At 43.0% G+C, this 20762-nt stretch overlaps 1 protein-coding gene across 1 annotated transcript; it reads left to right on the top strand.

The window, feature by feature from the left end:
• The first annotated feature begins 799 nt into the window (after window positions 1–799).
• MTARC2 (mitochondrial amidoxime reducing component 2) lies at window positions 800–11446 on the top strand. Its single transcript, XM_061365157.1, has 7 exons — window positions 800–1102; window positions 1293–1466; window positions 4524–4686; window positions 6459–6599; window positions 7613–7674; window positions 7763–7834; window positions 8351–11446. The coding sequence occupies exons 1-7, from the start codon at window positions 825–827 to the stop codon at window positions 8478–8480; spliced, it is 1020 nt and encodes a 339-aa protein (XP_061221141.1). The 5' UTR covers window positions 800–824; the 3' UTR covers window positions 8481–11446.
• The last annotated feature ends 9316 nt before the right edge of the window (window positions 11447–20762 follow it).

The raw sequence follows: 20762 nt of genomic DNA, 5'->3' as shown, positions 1-20762 counted from the left end.
TTAACCAAGTCAAACTAAGTGGCTGAATTGCACACTCACGTATTTCCACACAGTTCATACTTTTTCTGTAACATCACTTCTAATAAAAGCCCAAATATTAGAAGAAAAGCATTTGCTGCCTGTATTTTGGCAAGCTGGACACTGACAGCATCCACTTTATTTTTCACGCTGTGATCACACTCTTTCTCCCACCAAGAAGAAAGAGCTCCTGGAGTAAGTCCAGAGGAGGCCACAGAGATGTGTCGGGGGCTGGAGCACCTCTGCTCTGGAGACAGGCTGAGAGAGATGGGCTTGTTCAGCCTGGAGAAGGCTCCATGGAGACCTTAGAGCAGCTTCCAGTGCCTAAAGGCAAGGAAAAAAGGGGCTTTTAAAAAAGACATACAGTGACAGGAGAAGGGGCAATGGGTTTAAGCCAAAAGAGGGTAGATTAGGTGTTTGGAAGAAGTTCTTCCCTGTGAGGGTGGCGAGGTGCTGGGCCCGGAGAAGCTGTGGCTGCCCCATCCCTGGCAGTGTTCAAGGCCAGGCTGGACGGGCTTGGAGCAACCTGGTCTGGTGGAAGGTGCCCTTGCCCGTGGCACGGAGTTGGAACTGGAAGAGCTTTAAGATCCCTTCCTACACAAACCAGCCTCCGAGTCGATTCCACGAAAGGCCCTGGTCCCGCCGAGGCCCAGCAGGCCGCCGGGCGCGGCCTCAGCGCTGTCCGTTATGCGCCCCGAGCGACAAAGCCGGAGGCGGGCGGCTGCCGGCCCACGGCCCGCCCCTAGCCCCGGCCCCAGCCCCGGCCCCCTGGGGCTCCGCGCCGCCGCCGCTGGGGTCTGGGCGCCATGAGTGGGGCGCGGAGCGCGCTGGGCCTGTCTGTGCGGGCACCGCGGGCGGGCTGGCTGTGGGGGGCTGCGGCGGCGCTGCTGGGGCTGAGCGCCCTGGTCGGGGCATGGCGCTGGGTCGGTGGGCTGAGGCGAGCGGCGGGCCGCCGCCGGCGCCTGCAGCGGGTGGGGACGGTGATGAGTATTTTCGTGTACCCGGTGAAGTCGTGCCGGGGGGTGGCGGTGCGGGAGGCGCAGGTGACGCCGATGGGGCTGCGGAGCGGCGAGCTGCGGGACAGGTACGGGGCGGGGCGGGCTGGGCCTCTCCGAGACCCCCCTGCGGGGATCGGCTCTGCCCCGCGTCTCTCAGGTGGTTCCTTTAAGGCCTACGAAGAGGCGCTTGCGGTGCCCGGCTGCCGGAGTTCCCTTTCCCTGGTGTCGGCCTTTAACGTTGTTGGACGCGTTTCTGTTCCCCCTGTCCCGCCGCAGGTTTTGGCTTGTGACCAAGGAGGACGGGCACATGGTTACAGCTCGGCAGGAGCCCCGGCTCGTCCTCGTTTCTGTCAGCTCTGAGGATGGGCACCTGACCTTGGAAGCACCAGAAATGAAGAAGCTGTGCTTGCCTGTGAAGCTGCCCAGGAAAAACCGTGTGATGAACTGCAGGTACTCGAGAAGGGATGGTTTTTTTTTTTTACGCTTTTCTGTCTGAGTGCTGCCTCTCACTTAGGAGCTTTGCTTTCCAAGACTGTGTGATGGTTTGCATTTTCTTATGCAGAAATTGGAGGGTGAAAGTTGGGTGCTTTTATGGGTTTGGGGGTCTGACTTCCCCATCAACGTAACAGAGACTTCAGAACCTTTACTGAAAGGACAAGAGACAGTTGTTTTATACTGAAAGAGGGTAGGTTTAGATTAGCTATAAGGGGAAGTTATTCCCTGTGCAGGTGGTGAGGCACTGGCACAGGATGCCCAGAGAAGCTGTGGCTGCCCCATCCTTGGCAGTGTCCAAGGCCAGGTTGGATGGGGCTTAGAGCAACCTGGTCTAGTGGATGGATTGGACTAGATGACCTTTAAAGGTCCCTTCCAACCCAAACCATTATGTGAAATTCTCTGCCATGTGTTATGCAGGAGGCCAGGGTTGTTTAATCTTCAAAACACCGGTGAAAACAAATCTTGGGAAAAGCTGTCACAATATGCAGAACCATACGTATACATCTGCCAAGTGAACTGTGGTCTTTAGTCTTCATAGAAGGTCATGATTACTCATTTGTGTTCACTTCTAGTGTTTTTGTTTTTCCTCTGGTAGGTAGTTGCATCTCCGAGCCTCAGTCATGCATGTTGGTATTTCTTGGTCACCACTAGTATAAGCATCAGCATTTTTGGATACACACTGGCTGTTTGGAATTGGTGAAATGTCACAGTTTAGATTCCCTCACTCCTACCCGTAAGCATTTAACCAAGGTGCCTAAATTGAAAACTTGGTTGCTGGAAGCTCACTCTGTGTTCATGGGGGAAAGACTGGCATCCCCAGAGAGCAAATTATGCCCTGTAGGTGCTACTGGGTACAAGCACAGTCATTCAGCTGTGTGCCTAAATGTTTGTTGTATGAATGCAGGCCTGGTTATTCTATCCATGTATTGAAATCCATGCTGGAAAATGGCCAGAAGGAAGCATGAAACATTTTCTCTTGAAAATGTCTGCTTAGTAACTGTAAATGGTGTTGATTCCAACAAAAATGCTTGTGTTTTTCCGTTGTATAGCGGAGAAAAAAGGACTAGCTTTTGGCATAAATATGTTGCTGTGGAAACCCTTGAGCAGCATAGCTTTGTATCTCTGTTTACACAAGCCAGGTGCAAGTTACATGTGATTGCATTTCACATGGAGAAATAGGATGGTCTTTCAAAACTCTGTCTGTAACGCTTATATATTAGCCAATGACACATACACTACAAAACCATGCTGGTTTCAATGTGTTATTTTTCTAAAACTTGTGCCATTAGGAAAATATTTAAATAGACTTAAGAGTGTTTCAGCAATGACAGATTATCTTGGATTTTCCAGTTTCAGATCTCAGCGATTCGTTTTTCTCTTTGTTATTGTTTCCTTAATAAACTATTGCATTCTCTGGTTTTAAACTTGCTGGAATTTGGGAATGCAAATAAGCAAAAGTTAGATGCATGCAGTTGGACTTTAAAATTTACCAAGTTGCGTAGCATTGTGGGTGGTGTCATAGGCTGTGAAATTAGCAATGCCTGTAGTTAAACATTGCCTTGCGCTTCATAACCAGAGGGCTACAGAAACCCTGAGGAAGAATCCTGAAGTTTGCCATTTGTCAGCACAAGGCTGGTTCTTTCTGATCCATTCAGCCATTAATAAGAATGAGGTTTGGGAATAGTATTGTATTGCAGCAAATGAAGATTTGGCTTTTGCTCCTGGATTCTTCCCTTCCAGCTTGTGAGTGGGAGCACAGTATGCTCTGCTGGCAAGGCTGTCTGCACAGGCTTGTATTTATTCTGCCACTGGGCAGGCAAGATGCCTTCAGATTCATGGTGGCTTGTGCCTGGTGCTGTGAAGGTAAGGCAGTGCAGTAGTGCATCTGGCTGTAAAAGGCTGTGCTAATCTTTAGAACTGATAAATCCAGTTGCAGATTTTACACTGGTTTTTAAGAATCTTGTGTTTGGGGAAGTGTGGGACTTCCTAGTATAAGGAAGTGTAGGACTGAAGCCATTGTGTAGGCAAAGTTTCTATTTGATCAAATGTTGGAGGGTTTCTATATTCCTCTGGTTATGAAGCCTCATGTTCTTCATTTGTGCCTTTTGTCAGTATGTGTACTTTGTCAGTACTTACATTGCATGATCTAGTCCCGTGGATCCCTATACCACTGGCCGCTCAGGATACATCTGCCTCGTGGGTAGAAAACAGTGAATTGGAAGCTGTTAGACCCCCACCTCCATTGTCCTTCAAACCAGAAGGCAACAGAGACTGAGAGAATGGAGTGAAGAGAAAGGCAGCTGAACATGGTCTCGGCAGCGTTTAATCCTAGCCTGTGTCACAGTTGATACAGGGATCCCAGTAAACAGAACAGTGATACTGCTGGCAGCGCACTATTGATTTATCTCTTCCCCAGATGAATAAAGGAGGGGTCCTAGGAACTGGGCTCAGCCTAGATGAACTGCCTGGGCATCTCTATGCTTTAAGCTGGCCAGAGCACGATTGCAAAGGTAGAGGGAACTGCAGTGTGTTTGGGTCAAAATCGCTGCTTTGAAGAGAGTAGTTAAAACTGTTCTTGGCTGGTTGAAGTTTTTTGAAAGGTTGAGTTGAAGTTTACCTTTTCTTGCCAGGGAAGTGTTCCTTGTATAAACTTGTTTGTATTCTGATGCCAATGGCTTTTTATGCCCCGTGGACTTTGCTTCTATTATAAATCTTAAAATCTCTTCTAAGATACTGAGCTATTCTGTATGCTAAGTTTGAGCTTTAGAGTTCCACAGCTTTGTCTAAAATTTTTACAGCACTAAAATCTGAAGGAAAGCTTCCTTAATAGTCAGGGATATTTACAATTAGTAACACTTACAAATGTCAATGACAGTAACAAACCACATCATTTTCAGTCATTTTCTGAAATCAGTTACCTTTCAGCTGATTTCTGGATAGAAATCTTTTGGTGTTGCAGTGATGAGTATATGCAAGAGTAGATGCTTGATAATGTGTCTTCTGACTCTTCAGGGTGTTTGGACTGGATATCCAAGGCAGGGACTGTGGAGATGAAGTGGCTCAGTGGATCACCACTTTTCTCAATTCGGAGCCGTATCGCCTGGTGCACTTTGAGCCCTCCATGGTGCCAAGAAAGTCAAAAGACATAATAAATCTCTTCCGAACCACAGATGAGGTAAATGAACATTTCTTTATCAGATGTACTTTCTTTTAATCATTTCACACCCACACACGAAATCCTGCCATTCCAGCACTGGTGACTAAGGCTCTGTTTAGCAAGGTATGTAGTCATGCAGTTAAACCACGTGAATGTTCTCCTTTTCTGTGATGGGATGGCTTGCTTAAATTTTACTTTCAATCTGTTCCAAGCTATTGACCATTCACAGCTAAAGAGCATGATACTGATATTTGAAGAGGAACTCTTGCATTGCAGAATAGCATTCCTTTTGTGCTTCAGTTAATAGAAATAAAAATAAGTTTTTAAAGATGTTTTGATGGTGCAGTCTGTGTTGCATAGAAAACCTCCATTCCCTGTCCCTTAACCTGGGTCATGGAGTGTACTGATTTGGGTTGTGTTTGTTTTAAGGAACATTGCTTAACCCAGGGATTTACAGCTGTGGGCTTAGAATTAAAATCCAAAGAAGGTTACAGAGGTTTCAGTCACTGGGAAGAGGCTTGGAGGTGTGATGTTGGAGAAAGTTAAAGCAGGTAGGGAAAGGAGATACTGTGCACAGTCATCCTCATATCATTGGAGCCACTGATGCCCTTCTTGTTTGAATAATGCTCTCACATGAAGGTGGTTTGAACTGTTCCTGATGCATGTAAGCTTTTTTAGGAAGTTGTGGGAACCTTGCCTTAGTGATATGATGTTGTTATCAATAGGGCAGTGATTTTGCTCATTGTTGCAGAGAGAGAAGACACATTCAGTTATGGACTTTTATAGATGTGCATTTATTATGCAAATAATAAATATATATAACCATTATGTAAATGCACTGAGACCAGTGCAGAATTCGTGCTTTTGGCAAAAGGGATGTCAGATTAGGAAGGATGACATTCAGGAATCCTAGCATGAAAAGAGGGCAGAATTGTTTACATAGATATTTCAACACTCATCTTCTTGTGGTTGTAAAGGCATAGACAAAGAGGGGGTAAGGATAATGTAAGAGTAAGACAGGAGGAGGCCTAAAACTCTTACTGCATTTTCCTTTTTCTGTGGAACTAACATATGTTGGAGTTTTCTTTTAGTTCATTTATTTATAAATAAGCATTTATTTATTTATATTGTTTATTATCTATGTATTTATATATTATTGTATATAATATATTATGATTTATTATTTTTAATATTAATTAATTATTTATAAATAAATATACATTTATATATTTAGTTCATTTGCCTTGTTTGCTAAAATGTCAGACCTCCTACTTACAAGGTTAAACTGACAAATGGACAGTTGCAACATAGCGTTGCTATTCTGTAATGCGAAGCTCCTTGTGGTCTTGTGAGAACATAGATTCATTATGTATTCAGCAGGTCCCTAAATGTCTTAAGTACCTTTCATAACTTGCCGTAACGTGTTTTATTGATATATTTAGGTCTCTCTGTAATAACTAGAATACATGCCTGGGACTTGCATGTGGTATTATTTTGTGAGAAGTGGTGGTAGCTTATATAATTTTGGTTTAATTCTGTATGTAGAAGTTTAATTTTACAATTCGAGCAAATGCAAATTGCCATGGTTTCTGAAATAGGAGAGGGTGTGTTATTTTACTTACTAACCTGCTTCCAGGAAAATTTAAAACCTGAATGCAGCAGCCTAACAGTGAGGCTAGTATGTGGCCACTGGTTCCAATGTACCAGTCTTTTTGCCATTCAGTAACTTTCCTTCCATGCTCTTTCAGCAGCTTTAGAGCCTTGGGATTTCTTTGTGTTTGTTTCTGTAGGTTGCCTATCCTGACTGTAGCCCAGTCTTGGTCATCTCGGAAGCTTCATTGGAAGATTTAAATGCCAAGCTGGAGAAGAAAGTGAAGATACAGAACTTCAGGCCAAATATTTTTGTGACGGATTGCAGTGCTTTTGAGGAGGTAAAATAGCTGTCTTAAATATCTTTTGAAGGCGTGCCTGTGTTTCTTTGTAACTCTGTTTCCTTCTGTCTACAAAGAGGAGGAAAGCTGCTATTCTGTAATTTTAACAGAGATACAGCTCTGCTCACATCAGTGTTTGTGAAACATTGAGGGAGGAGACAAGTCTGCGAGCACTTACTTACCTTAGCAAAGTATAAAATAAGTGTGTTTAAATGACAGGCTTGCTACTGAAAGCTCATCTTTAAGTGTAAATTAGGGAAAGCTGTGCATGCTGTAGCTGATCAATTAATAATATAGATGAACAATTAGTAAACTAACAACAATGTGATGTTTTATAGCACATTGTTTCCTTGGCACAAGAGGAAGACTGACCTGTGCAATGCTGGGGTCTGTCACTGCATCTCTGACAATGTGCCTGGTAGTTCAAAAAACACTCTCTAGGAAGGTATCTGGTGGTGAAGTGAATGGGGAATGGTGGTGTTTACATGTTTTTATGCTATGTTACTGTTCTTCCAAAGAATTTGCTCTGGATAGGTCTGATTATTTCACAAATCTAAGAAGTTCCTAAAGTGGGAATGGGCTTTTGTGTTCCAAGAGGGATTGTAATAGGAAGCTTGTGTAGATGAGCAGTGAAAACTTACTTCACTTACTAAAAACTTCCTTTCTGCAAAATTGGTGACTCACTGGAGTTCAGTAGATCAGATTGTCGCACATACAACAAGAATGAGCTTGCTTTAGGTTCAGACAAGTGCACACTGCAGAACAGGATCTATTGCTTGTATATACTTCTTTCCAGATCTAGTTAATAGTAGGCCCTTACCTTGGTGGTGAGTGCAGTGACCATAGGGTTTTCATTAAAATAGTACCATAATACAGTGTACTTACTTTGAAGGCACAAGTGAAGGTGATCACCTGGAATGGTACTGCTTCTTCTAGGAATGATTGTGCCCCTCCTGGAAAAATGGTTGCATGTGGATATGTCTAATCTGTGCATAATTTTTACCTTCCCTCAGGACACCTGGGAGGATGTTCTTATTGGCGATGTGGAAATGAAGGGGACAATGTGTTGTGCCAGGTAAACATTTGAGACTGTTTTCTTATATAGATGTATGGAGATTTATGGTAAGAAGCCATTATTGATTTCGTGCTGTCTGACATTGCAGGTGTATTTTAACAACTGTTAACCCAGACACTGGGGTGCTGGACAGGAAGGAGCCTTTGGAAACATTGAAAAGGTTGTAAAAATGCTTCTTAAGCTGTGGGAGTAGATTTAGGTTAGATCACAACAGATGTTAGACTAGTGTTTCAAAAGTATGTGTGGGACATAATACTGCAGCGTAAAGGTATGTGTGTATTGGCTTCCATTCTGCTTTCTGCAGTTCTTTATGGTAAGAAAATTCAGGAAGTCCTCTCTTCTTTCTTGCAAACTTTCCATTCCCTGTCTCTTTCATCTGTACTAGTGTAAACACTGGGGTAACAGGTATTTAAGTTATTTAAAGATCTAACTTTGCAACACTGGCATCTCTTTTTTATAAAGCCTTTTGTATGTGTGTTACATATGGATGTGTGAAGACAGGCTTCTTTTTTGTTCCACTTGAACTGCTTGGTTCTCTTTAATCATAATACTTACTTAGTTTTAGTCTAGTATGGTGACCAAAACAGGGCATCAGTGTTCATATGTCTTCTCTCTCATCACTGGTATTTTGATGTTCAGACTTCTTTGATTCTAAAGAAGTGCTCTCTCTCTGCAGTTACCGCTTATGTGATCCATCTGAGCGACACATCTACAAATCCAGCCCTCTCTTTGGGAGATACTTTGCTGTTGACAAAACTGGAACGATTCAAGTTGGAGACCCTGTGTACAAGATGGTCCAGTCATAAGGGATACTTCAAACAGAAGATACCTTTTCACTTTGATGCGCAAATTGGTTTTCTGTGAACACAATCACCAGCATAACTTTTTCTTATTTTGTGCAGTATTTTTCATGCTATGTTCATTTGTAAGGTGCAGGGGAGTCTTTGAGGCTATGAAATGCCAGTCATTTCAGATCATGTAATCTACTAGTATGCCTGTAGCAGCCACATCTTTAGTTTTTCTGGAGGCTGTGATAGAAGGCTGTGATCCAAGGCTGACTTCACAGCACTACTGTGAGTCACATCCCCTACAATTTTATGTCAAACCCAATATTGGAATCCAAAACACAAGGGCTTTGCATCATGTGTTAGATATATTCAGTGCCTCAAAGGACCACAAAAATAGTCATGCCAAGCGTGAAGTAAGTATGTTGATCACAGAACTGCCTTTACAAGTAAACGTGGAGTGCAGATGGCGAGGCTCTGTCTTAGATTCCACCCTGCTTTGCTCGTAATCATCTTACCCTGTTTGTATTTGGAGGTGCTTCTTTTGCAGTGTTTCTTATCCTGCAGCCATTTCCTGAAGGTTGCTACTGTCTTTTGAGGTTGAAGCAAGATCAGAAGGAGAAGGACTGGGAGCTGACTAAGTGATACTGTAGTCTAAAGGTGAGAACACCTGCTAACAGTGTGTGAGACTGCGGCTTTGTTTAGTTTATGATCTCTGCTTGATAGAGTTTGAACCATCAGGTTTTTCTCTAGTGAAGCATACAGTAGCACCAAAGCTGTGGAGTAGTGATGCATTTGCTAATGTTTCAGTTCGTCCTGTTTTAAGCCCAGCCGGTAACTCAGAACCACACAGCTGGTCTCTCACTCCTCGCCACCTTCTCCCCTGGCTCCCACAGGGATGCTGAGGAGAATCGAAAGAATGTAACTCCCGCGGGTTGAGATAAGAACAGTCCAGTAACTAAGGTATAACACAAATCACTACTGCTACCACCAATAATAACAATGGTAAGGGAAATAACAAGGGAAGAGAATACAACTGCTCACCACCCGCTGACCAATACCAAGCCTGACCTGAGCAGCAATCTGGGCCTTCCAGGTGACTCCCCCCAGTTTCTATACTGGCATGACGTGCTGTGGGATGGAATACCTCTTTGGCTAGTTTGGTTCAGGTGCCTTGTCTCTGCTTCCTCCCAGCTTCTTGTGCCCCTCTGCCCTGGCAGAGCATGAGACTGAAAAGTCCTTGATCAGGGTAAGTATTACTTAACAACTCAAAACATCGGTGTGTTATCAGCATTCTTTTCAGGCTAAATTGAAAACGGCACTTTACCAACTACCAAGAAGGAGAAAAATGACTGCTACACCTGACCCTAGGACACAGTAGAACTTCCAGTCTGACTACAAGAATTAGGTGTATTAGAGACTTTATGCACATTGGAGAAGAAGAAAAGCTGTTGGGAGTGATCCAGTTCTGAGCTGTCTCATTCAAGTTGATGTCCAGGCTGATATTTTAGGGCTCTGTGTTCATGTGTAGCTCCTCTCTGGTTCAGGCAATCTGTTACTACAGTAACTTAGGCTGTTAAGCAGATGTGTGGGAATCTGCAGTTTTAGACTTGAGCATGTTAATGTCCAGTAAGGGCACATTTAGCTTTCTGGTTGCCCCCCACCCCTGCCCTTAACCAAAATGTTAGCTAGTTGCAGGAAGCTGATAATTCTATTTTATGCTATATTTTATACTGCATAAAGCAGGGGAGGAAACTAGTTGGATTATGGCAGTAGTCTCTTCTTTAAGTGTTAAAAAAGTGGATTCCAAGACACAAGCCAGCCATCTTTCAAATGTTGCTCTTGGATGTTGCTTTGTTGTGGATTGCTAGATCTAGAAAGAGTGTTGAACTAGCCAAAAAGAGGAATATAATTAAGGGTGAAGAAGGATGAATATGACCCGATGTGACCTTTAGATTCTTTGCTCCCTGTTGTGAATATGAAATTAGAATTTTGCTGCATTTTCACAACTCAGACCTGTAAGATGATGAAGAGCTGTTGCGCCTTTTGAGTAAATTCAAATGGATGTATGTGGCAAGCCTGAAGCAGGCACATGGGGAAGGCAGTTTTCTGTTACTTGTGAACTCAGGGTTGCTCTGCATAACATTTTGTTAGCAGAGTGCTACGTAAGTACTAAGTTTTGCTGTGAGAGATAAGTGCCCAGTTTGGACTTGATGGTGCGTGTTTGTGTATTGTTATGCCTGATGCAGCAGTGAAAAAGCATCTTTTGAAAAGGAAAATAATCTTGAGGTTCACTCTTAAAAAGCTGATGTTGAAGATCCTTAACATTAGAAGCTGAAATCTTGTGGAATTCCTAATGGTATTATTAAGCAAAGATAGCCTGCTGGCCTGCCAAAGCAGTTAATTAAGTGTGTGTCTTCATTAAATCAAAGAAGTGGAAGGAAGGAGAGCTGAACTTTTGCCTCTAGCCAAACATAATTTTTCACTACTGTTTTAGCACCTCATTAGGTTTTATGTAGCATAAAATGTGTGGTATAGATCACGTTGCCTCTCGTTAGATTATCATCTGTTGGGCTAATTTGGAAATGGGGCTGTCTTTCCAATGAGAATCTGCATCTGCATTCCTGTTAAGAAAATGCCACAGATCTAAAATGATGATCCCTTTGAAAGTCCCTTAGAAGATTATGGCTTGAATCCTAAAACAGGTGTATGTCTGAGTACAACACATCTCAAGAATGTCACTTAAATATGTGGGAGGAAGTGGAGAGCATAACTTTACAAACCTTTTAATATAAATATTTTCATATAAACGTTGAACTGCTGTAATTGTAGGAATTGTATTTGATATTACTAAAGCCATTTATGAAATGGACTGAAAACATGTCAATCGTGTAACACTGTTTTTTGAATCGTGTACTTAAAAACGCTAATTGCTTTTGTAACTCAAGAGGAAGCAAACAAAAGTATAAACTTCTGTTGAATCTAAACTCTTGTATGGTGTCATGTTTGTCAGTCTTCTTTTTTTTTGGTTTTCTGTTTCTGCATTTAACTTCTGCTGTGGTATCCAGGTCCTCATATATTATATCAATCTTACCTCTAAGTTCAGGAAGATAGGCAGTTGACCAGAGGAAGCCATATGCATAAGAAAGCAGAACCATCAGATGTAAGTGGTCTTCAGACTCAATCTTACAACCTTTATATCTTTATGATCCTAGATGATGACAAAGGTGTTTACAGAGTGCCTTCCCTTTTTCCAGACACCTGTGGAAATAGGGCAAAATGGGTTTGAAAGTAGGGAACTTTAGTACAGTACAATAGAGACATCTTTCTCATCTCTTAAATATGAAGCCAAAACCCTTTTTTACAGCACTTAACTGCACCAACACAATTCTTGCAGATGACATTGTGAGAGAACAGCAGTCCTTGCAGGCAGACACTTCCGGTTGTTTAAGATTTGAGGTGGGTACACCTTCAGCCAAGTCTGCCCTTCCCCCCAAAAAACCCAGCCAAAACCAGCCAAACCAAAAAAACCCAGCAAAGATCCATCCTTCTGCATCTCAAGGACAAAAAAAATGTCTTCCAAGAGCATTGCTCCTCTTCTCCGTAAGAAGAAAAGAGATTCCTGGGCCTTGCCACTACACATGGCAAAGGTTTCTAGAAGGGCTACCACAGGGTGTTCATTTCTGGTCTCTTTTAGCACCTTCAATTGCCTTACTCTCATTTGAGATCTATTAGAAATTGCCTGTGCTGGGCAGTGGCAGGGCTAACTACCCCTTGAATGTCTTGGTTCCTTTTGAAGAGAAGGTTCTTAAAAAATAATGGAGGTATCAAAACCATAGGTATATTTATTGGTCTTCAGTGAACACTGAAGAAAAATGGCAGCGTTCGTACTTCATAGAAGTTCCTATTTTTACCTATTCTACATAGCCATGTTAACGTTAATAATCTCTACCTAGAATATCACTAGTGCTTGTTTACTGACCTTGCTTTCTTTAGGGGCTAGATAATAAGCACAGTAAAACAATTATCGTGCTTCATTGATACGCTAACCCCTGCAGCCTCTTTGCTTTTAAACTTCACAACCCAGCTACATTCACTGTTAATTGAGGTTTGTCTTCAGAGATAATGAAGGACGATTCTTCAGTCATAGCAGGCATGATTATATGCACTGATTTATAGAAGGTTATTTTTGACAGACGTACCTACATTACCTTTGCCTAAGTGAAAGGTAATGGCTAAATCTCTTCATTTTGCTAAGAGAAGTGTAGGGCTGAAAGAAACCAGCAGGGTTGCAGAGTGTAGTCTTCTCTAACTGCTGAAAACAAAGGAGTAGACATTAAATTCAGGCTTGCTAGGACTTCTGTGGTACTACTGAGCACATGGCTCCGTTTATCTTCTGGACTCAGTATGGCCTTGTGGAATCTGTCTTGAAAGCAGTGGTGGCAATGCTGAAGTTGGCATTGTGCATTCATGAAGCGGTAAGCAATGTATGTACTTATTTAAGATTGCCAACAAGAGCAAAGTCCACCTGCTTTCTCTAGTTTGAACATGCAGCTGCACCCAAGGGAAAGCAGGCAGTGCAGCAAACAAGTGAAAGCTGCTGTAGTAAATAAGATTAGTGTGCTTTTCCTCTTCTTTGAGTTCTGTTGCACTTAACCAACAGTAGAGAAAACCCAGATGTGGATGGCATGGCCAAATATTCCCCTTGCATGGGGAGCAGTAAGCTCCTGCACCAGAGAGGTTAGAGGTTCCAGTGTGTCTGAAACACTGTGCTTCTAAAGCCTACTTGAAACTGCGGTGCTGCTGGAAATACTTGGAGCCATGGCATGCGTCGCCCTGGCTGAGAGCTGCTAAGCCCCAGATGCAGCCACAGGCAGGGGGCGTGTGAGGCAGATCCACTGTGGATGCTATGAGTACAGCATGTTTCCTCCAGGGGGGCAAGAGGCTAAACTCCAAATGTTCTCTGAGCTAAGAAGGGGCAGCCTGGTACACCCCTCTTCCCACAGTCCCTCATTACCATGCAAAGCTTTAGTTACCTGAGTGCGTAATTCACTGCCATTAAAGTGTTTTATTTCATGTGCTTTTCAAGACAGCAACAGAAAATTATTGCTTCTTTATTTGCACAGGTATGCTAAAATAGGATTTCATTTAACTTAAAAAATAACCCCAAAAAAACAACCCCCACCCCCCAAAAAAACCCAAACAAAAAAAGCCCAACAACCAAACCCCTAAAACCAACCAAAAATGGGTTTTTCTCTGTGATGAAAGATTCCCAACACCACAGCTCCAAGCAGTAGAAAAGCCATATTGTTAATGAACAAGTGGAGCCCTTTAGTTAGTATGTATAATCATGATAGAGCCATCTACCATCATCTCTACTAAAACGGTGCTTTCCTGAAAAGCCCTGTCAAGCTCAGCATCCTTACAAGAGCCTTGGAACACCAGTGCTTCTCTTGCATTCCTCTGACCTTTCTGCAACCCAAATATAGCTGTTCCTACCCCACTGAACTTTTAAATACGTTTGATGCCAGCTACATTTGAAGACAATATTTAAAGCTGTTGGTTAGCATCAGGGAGAGTTCCTGCCCTCCCTAGTCCCCCAGGATTGTTTGCCCCTTTTAAATGGAGTAGGTTTGGATAAAGTATGTAGTTTTGGCATGCACATTATGAAGGAGATGCTGTTTAATATATCCTCCATTAATTCAAGTAGGAGAGGTTGGTGTGTCTTGTCTGTTCATCTAGATGGAACTGTCAAAGTGGATTTAGAGCTGGATTTGAAGACATCGGGGTATGTAAATTTAAGAGGGAGAAACATGCTCCTGATGAGTCTGAATACAGCCACACTTATACCAAGCTTATTTATTCTTCAGAAAAAAATTGATAGCCCATTTTTTACAATAGACTTCAGATAATGCCACAGAATCATACAACATGAATGTGGTTTATTTATCATTGAATGTATAAGAAATCAATCTCTGTTTCAAAATGGTGTGGTTTTGTCAGGCTCCTCTGCCCCAAACAAATCTCTGAAAGCATCTCAAGTGGGCAAAATAATCAGCTCTGACCATTTTAATTCAATTCCTGATTACTTTCTTTTTCCCATGAGAAAATGCTTTTGAATGATATGTTTAGCTTGTGTAAGTGAATGGAAGCTCCATTCCTGCAAAATGTGAAGGTTTCTTGGCTTGCTATTCTTGTTTTGTGCTCACCACAACCTGCGATAGATGTATGTACGGAGTTTTTTGGTTTCTTTCCTGGCAGCTTGCCACTAAATGGAGGCATCACTTGGTACATCCTCTGGACTAAAAGTCTCCTGGCGTCAGTGAAATAAAGCAAGAGGGTACATAGTGCCCTATCCTGGATGAAGTTGTGATAATCAGCTTTCAAAGCTTTAAAAGTTGGGGTTTGTTCATTGGTTGGGGTTTTTCCTTCTTTTTTTCTTTCCTATGGTTTTCCTTCTCATATGCCTTCCTTTTGGTCAGAAGTTCAGTATTTTTGACATCATTCTAAAAGATGAATCCTTTTGATGAACTGTATCAAATGGAAGAAATCACTTTTCATGTGTTACAGGAAACAGAGACACTTCCACTACAATTTGGAAGGACACTAGGGAAATCCCTGCTCTCAGCACCAGGATGCTGTGGCTCAATCCCAGACACCAACCTACTTCTCAATGCTGCCCAGCAGTGCCATGCCTGCTATGTGCAAAGGAGGTGGCACCAGCCAGTCCCTCTTGGTTCTTATTTCGATGGTAACAAGCTCTTGAAAACAATGAATGTTGTTTCTGCAGCCAAGTGATGGAGCAGGAGACTTCGGAGTTAGAGGCAGGAGTCACTTCTACGATACTCCACGAGGGCTTGCAGCACCTCAGGCATGATAATTCAGCTCCTGGCAGGCTTCAGGCTGCTTAGAAACCCCAAAGGGAACAGGCAGTCGTCCTCCTCTGAGAGGAGCAGCAGAGTGAAACAGGAGAGGTGAAATGCTCTGATGATGACAGAAAGTGGCGGCAGTGGGAGGGCTGCCAGGAATTCCTCAGGGAAGGGAGGAGCCTGTATGCACGGTGCAGAGTAAGCACGGTGAGCCTGCAGCATCCAGAGGGCTTCTTATTAAACCCATCTTACTAACCTTACTGCAGCCCAAGCAGTCTGTCCTCATTAATAGATGGGATTTAAGGAGACTCATACGTGCACCAGCCCTCACTTTGTGTTTAGCTGAGTGGCAGAGCTCATCCAGATATGACACTGGGAAAAACCTTTCCGTGTAGCAAGGAGAGAGGAGAAGCTGGACTGGATTGTTCAGGCACTAGGAGAAGCTTTGATAAGAAAGGTTTTTAAAGACAAGTTGGACAAACCTTGCCCAGAAATAACCTCATAGCTGATCCTGTCTTACAGCAGGGATTAATTTGGATGATTTATCACAGTTCTTTCCATTGCCTTTTTCTTTGTCTGTGTTTGCTGGGGTTTCTTTTTGCATTGCTGCTTTGGTCTGTAAAGATGTGTAAATGCAGCACCTACAGTATCTATGTCCTTTCCCAGTGGTGATGGCAGCATAGACATGTTATGACCTCCCTCTTCCCTGCGCATGTGTCGTGGTTTAAACCCAGCCAGACAGCTTGTTACCCACTCCCCCCCCTCTTGCCCTCCCCCTACTCCTGGGGGAACAAAGAGGAGAATCAAAAAGAAATGCAACTCCCACGGGTTGAGATAAGAACAGTTTAGTAACTAAGGTATAACAAAAATCACTACTGCTACCACCAATAATAGTAATGATAAAGGAAATAACAAGGGAAGAGAATACAACACCCCATCACCAGGCGACCAATAACTCGCCCCCCCAGCCCGACCAAGCACCGACCGATACCTCCTCCAACCCTGCAGTCCACCCTAGCCCTTCCGGGTAACTCTCCAGTTACCTCCTGGGCATGACGTGCTGTGGTATGGAATACCTCCTTGGTCAGTTTGGGTCAGGTGTCCTGTCTCTGCTTCCTCCCGGCTTCCCTCCTCCCTCGCAGTGCATGAGGCTCACAAAGTCCTTGGCCAAGCCAAAACATCATTTTTATCAGCTCTGTTCCCAGCCCGAAAGTCAAAACACAGCACTGCACCAGCTACCAAGAAAGAGAAAAATGACTGCTACTGCTAAACCCAGGACAGCATGAAAACATGTTAGCCTGTGCTGATGCACTCTCCCAAATAGAAGTGGTCTTTGGGGAATGTAAGTAAAAAGTAGGCATAGGTATAGCACAGCAGGCATGGACTGAAGGGGTGTTCAAACCATTGTCCCTATGGGTTCAGCCACTTACATTGCAGAGCGGGCATTTTAAGTCATTATAAACAAATACTAATTTCTGCCTGTGCTGGAACAAATAGGTTTGGATAGAAAACTCTGTACAGAGAATAGACCAACTAAAAATGATTTAGATTGTTATTGAACACTCCTCGCACCTTCTGGAATAAACAATGCAGACCAAACAAACCAACTCAGGGCATGTGTAAGCTGTGGACACAATGAAAAGCTGAATTAGCTTTGCACATCCAGAGGGCACAACAAGCCTGCGTGGCTTCCCTTAAGTTTTCATTCATGCTTGTCAAAACTCACAGCACAATACAGTACATTTTCACTCTCAATTTCCAATGGAAATTGCTTTTAGAGTGACTCATTCCTTATTTGTGTTCTTTTTGTGGTTCCTGACATATTCCACATGTGAATGTGGTAGCTCACCATGTGAATATACGCAGACTTAAAGGTTGGAATTTTTGGCTATCTTCTTTGAACTGTTAAGGGTTTGTAAATCCTAAGAAGCCATATACCCAGCATCTCCAAAAGTGAGACCTGAAACTGAAGAACCATTTTGCCTGAATAAAGTGAGTAGGATTTGATTTGAGATCTCAGTGTGCTACAGCTGAACTTTGCCTTTCTCCTTTCCTCAAGAAGTTTGTGCTGAACAATACTGTAGGGATTTGTGCTGTTGATTTTTCAGAGCTCTGAGGTTTTTAGTGTGTGAGATATTCGGCTTGATAAACTTTCCACACAGGAGCATCTCTTTTTTTCTTACTGCTATTTATATACAAAAATGCAGCTTTGGAAATAGCACTTTTGCTGCAGGACTTGTTTCAGCAGAAGTCCACATCCAAGAGGTCCTGATGTGGTGTACTGCGGTCTACCTTCTCCCTGGATGTCTGTATGGGTAAACGTGAACTGTGTCTATAAGGGGCTTAGCACAAACAAACTTAACTCTGCCCATTTTCCACCATCTTACAAAACTTACAAACTTCTCCCAGATAAAAAAATGCAGCATGAGCTCCCTAGCCTGTCTTAGGGCTATCCATGAACTTTAAGCTTCCATAGATATAACAAAGTGTAGGTTTCCAGGAAAGGGAATCATTAATTTGAGGGACTGATGTCCTTTACTGCATCCCAGAGGGCAGGTCCAAATGAGGATCCTTCAGTCTTGCCTGGAGAAGCTTTGCATTTGGCAACACTGGGTCCTAAATCTGTGCTAGTTCTCCAGCTGTCATCAAACTACTCTCCTATCCCTATCCTTTTCCAGATGTTCAAGAAGAACAGCTGCATTTTACTCTTGATGTCAGCTGTTTGACAGTGCTGCTGGTTTTTAAATAAATACAAATTGAAGATCTTAAATCACTGATAAAGTACAAATACACTTTTAAACCGCATTTGGATAGAGTTGCTGTTGCTCACCTGTCAAGGCTCTTTCTGGAGCTTGGATCTCCCTTGACTGAATGTTTCGAGGAGCTTGCTTTGCTCCCCCATACTTATCAAGTGTTTTGTTATTTCTGGAAATGCAACTCTTGTGGCTGGGTTCTTGGGAGAGATCTCCCTCTCCCATGTGCTGCTGGTGGTGTGTCCACAAACACACCACTGGTTGTTTTACAGCTGAATTGCCTGCCCTTTAGCAGCAGCAGTTTTACTGTTGTTTTCAATAGAAATAGGATCAGACCTTTAACAGTTTAAGGTTTTATGTGCTTTCCTTATTTTAGGGCATCTCATTATACATTTTTCCTAGGATTGAATGAGTGAATTGAGTTTGGTGAAAGAAGTCACCCTTTCTAGGCAACCTGTAGCCTTACAAATTGTCCCAGATATACTCCTCTGCTTCTTGCAAATCCAGAAAGCATCCAGCTCTTTTGGTACCAAGTGAGGGATTTCTAATGATGAGCTGGGAGAGACAGCAGAGCTTTCTATATCCACAAACAGGCATTGCAAATACATTATACTGCAGTATATCCTGTCCTCTTGTTCCCAAGGGAAGAGATGTAACAGCTAAAAACTGTGCTTTACAAACAGCATTTCTGATTTTCTGATGGTGAATTTAACTTTTACTGGTGCTTGAGGCACAACTTCAATTATCTTTCTCTGAATCATCTTAAACTGGTTTCATTTCCAGCAATCTTAAGGTATCAGCTGCTTGGAGATGCACTTTGGTCAGAGATGCCTTCCAGAAAACTTCCCACCAACTTCAGGGTCCAGCAGAAGAGTCTGGAGTTAGCATGGCCAAACCACCCTCAAGAGATGCCTCCGTCTTTCCCCTGACTATGAAGAAAGAAAAGGCGATCTCATACATGGAGTTGGGTGAGGGGAATCCAAGCTCCCACTTACAAACTGAGCAAGGGAATGTATGTTCAGCTATCTGAAAATACTTCTTTTCTGAATCCATATTTCTGAGATAACTACTGTGCTCCCTTTGGATTTGGATTTTATACTGCATAGGCCTCTGGAAAAACGTTATCTATATAGAATTGCCAAGCTTTATTCTTTCCTCTCATGTCACCAAGTGATATATTGGTGTTTGATCTTCAGGGATTTTTACAACATGAGTTTACTCCTGATAAAACAACAGTCCTGAAATGAATATTAGCTATATTTTAGACCATACGTTTTATCTGGTTGGCAGACTAATGAGACAGAAGGAATATGACAAGGAAGGCAGTTGTTCACTGTACTTTTCTTGCAGACCAATGCAACTAGAGTTGTTAAGCACAGATTTACCACAGTTAGGTTGGGTGGGATGGTTTTGCTTTCTTTTCTGTGCAATTGCAGCCTAGACAATGGCATGAAAAATTATTCACCAGCAGAAGAAATGCTATAAAGGGGCTGTGGCAAGTCACCTAGTCATGAACACAGAATCATAGAGTGGTTTGGGTTGGAAGGAACCTTAAAGATCCGTATTGAAATAGTGTTTACTCATTTGCCTTCCCCACCACCTGTCTGCTCTCCGTGTGCTAATCTGTCCTTGTGGTTTTACTTCATCTTTGCTTACCGATGCTCATGTGGTTGTTCTTTGCCCTTGCTCTCTTTCCTAATAGAATCATAGAATCAGCTAGGTTGGAAAAGACCTTTAAGATCATCAAGTCCCACCATTACCCCAGGATGAGCTACGTACCTGGTGATGGATAATCCCTGCTCAGGCTCCCACTGACTTCAACGAGTCCTTGTTTTCACCTGCTTTTCCTAGAGGCACAGATACTCAGGCAAGTACTAAGGTGACAGAGAGCAAGAGCCACAGTGCTGGGCTCTGTTGCCCTCCAAGCTGTGCAGAGCAGCCCCTTGGGCAGGACCTGGCAAGCAGTGGAGCTTGCTGTCTCTGTGCCAATGACAAGAGGAGATGCACCCTCCTGCAGCCTGCTTTAAACCCCAAAGCAGTGAATGTGGCTCTGTCCATGAGCATGACTGCGTGCAGGAGACAGGAGGGAAGAGGCAGCATGATTTAGCAACAGGGTATTTAAACAAGCAATGCTGTGTCAGCATTGTGATTCTGCTAGAGTGATTATAAGATCAGCCCTTATAAAAAAAAATAACCCTACTTTAAGGAAGGAATTCAAAATCAGGCTTCATGCTGAGGCCATGGATTTAGGATATCCCAGAGTTGGGAACAAGCACACAGCATGGTAGTGGGTGTCAGGACTAGTTTCCAAATGCAGAGTGTGTTGGAGCAGCAGCTGTCTGCCACTCTATTGCTGATGTGCCATGGACAGTCAACCCTATCTCAAACTGGGTGGCTGGAAAAGAGCAGTCACAGTACCAGGGAAGGTTTAATCATCTGTGACAAAAATAGGCATAGGAAGGTGAAAGAAATCAGACGATGGGGATTTTATTTACATTACTTCCAGTTAGCAGTGTGGGCCTAAGAAAGAGAAGGCAGCAACTTCCCCTTCACACTAGTGTCGTGTTGTTTGTTTCCTTTAACTTATTAGAATCATATAGAAATAATATTGCCCAGTCATTAATACCATTGAAAATTAATTCATATATGGAATCGATTTTTCAACTAACTGCATAAAACGG

This window comes from Neopsephotus bourkii, unplaced genomic scaffold, assembly GCF_033783945.1.
Source record: "Neopsephotus bourkii isolate Nb327-2 ecotype Australia unplaced genomic scaffold, CSIRO-AGI_Nbou_v1 NB_114, whole genome shotgun sequence".
Classification (NCBI taxonomy): Eukaryota; Metazoa; Chordata; class Aves; order Psittaciformes; family Psittacidae; genus Neopsephotus; species Neopsephotus bourkii.
This window is presented reverse-complemented; position numbering and strand designations above follow the sequence as displayed.

Excerpts from the sequence above, each read along its gene's own strand:
- MTARC2 (XM_061365157.1), top strand. The coding sequence starts at position 825 with ATGAGTGGGGCGCGGAGCGCGCTGGGCCTGTCTGTGCGGGCACCGCGG. Across the intron at positions 1,103-1,292 it reads AGCGGCGAGCTGCGGGACAG|GTTTTGGCTTGTGACCAAGG; the intron begins GTACGGGGCGGG and ends GTCCCGCCGCAG. Across the intron at positions 1,467-4,523 it reads AACCGTGTGATGAACTGCAG|GGTGTTTGGACTGGATATCC; the intron begins GTACTCGAGAAG and ends CTGACTCTTCAG.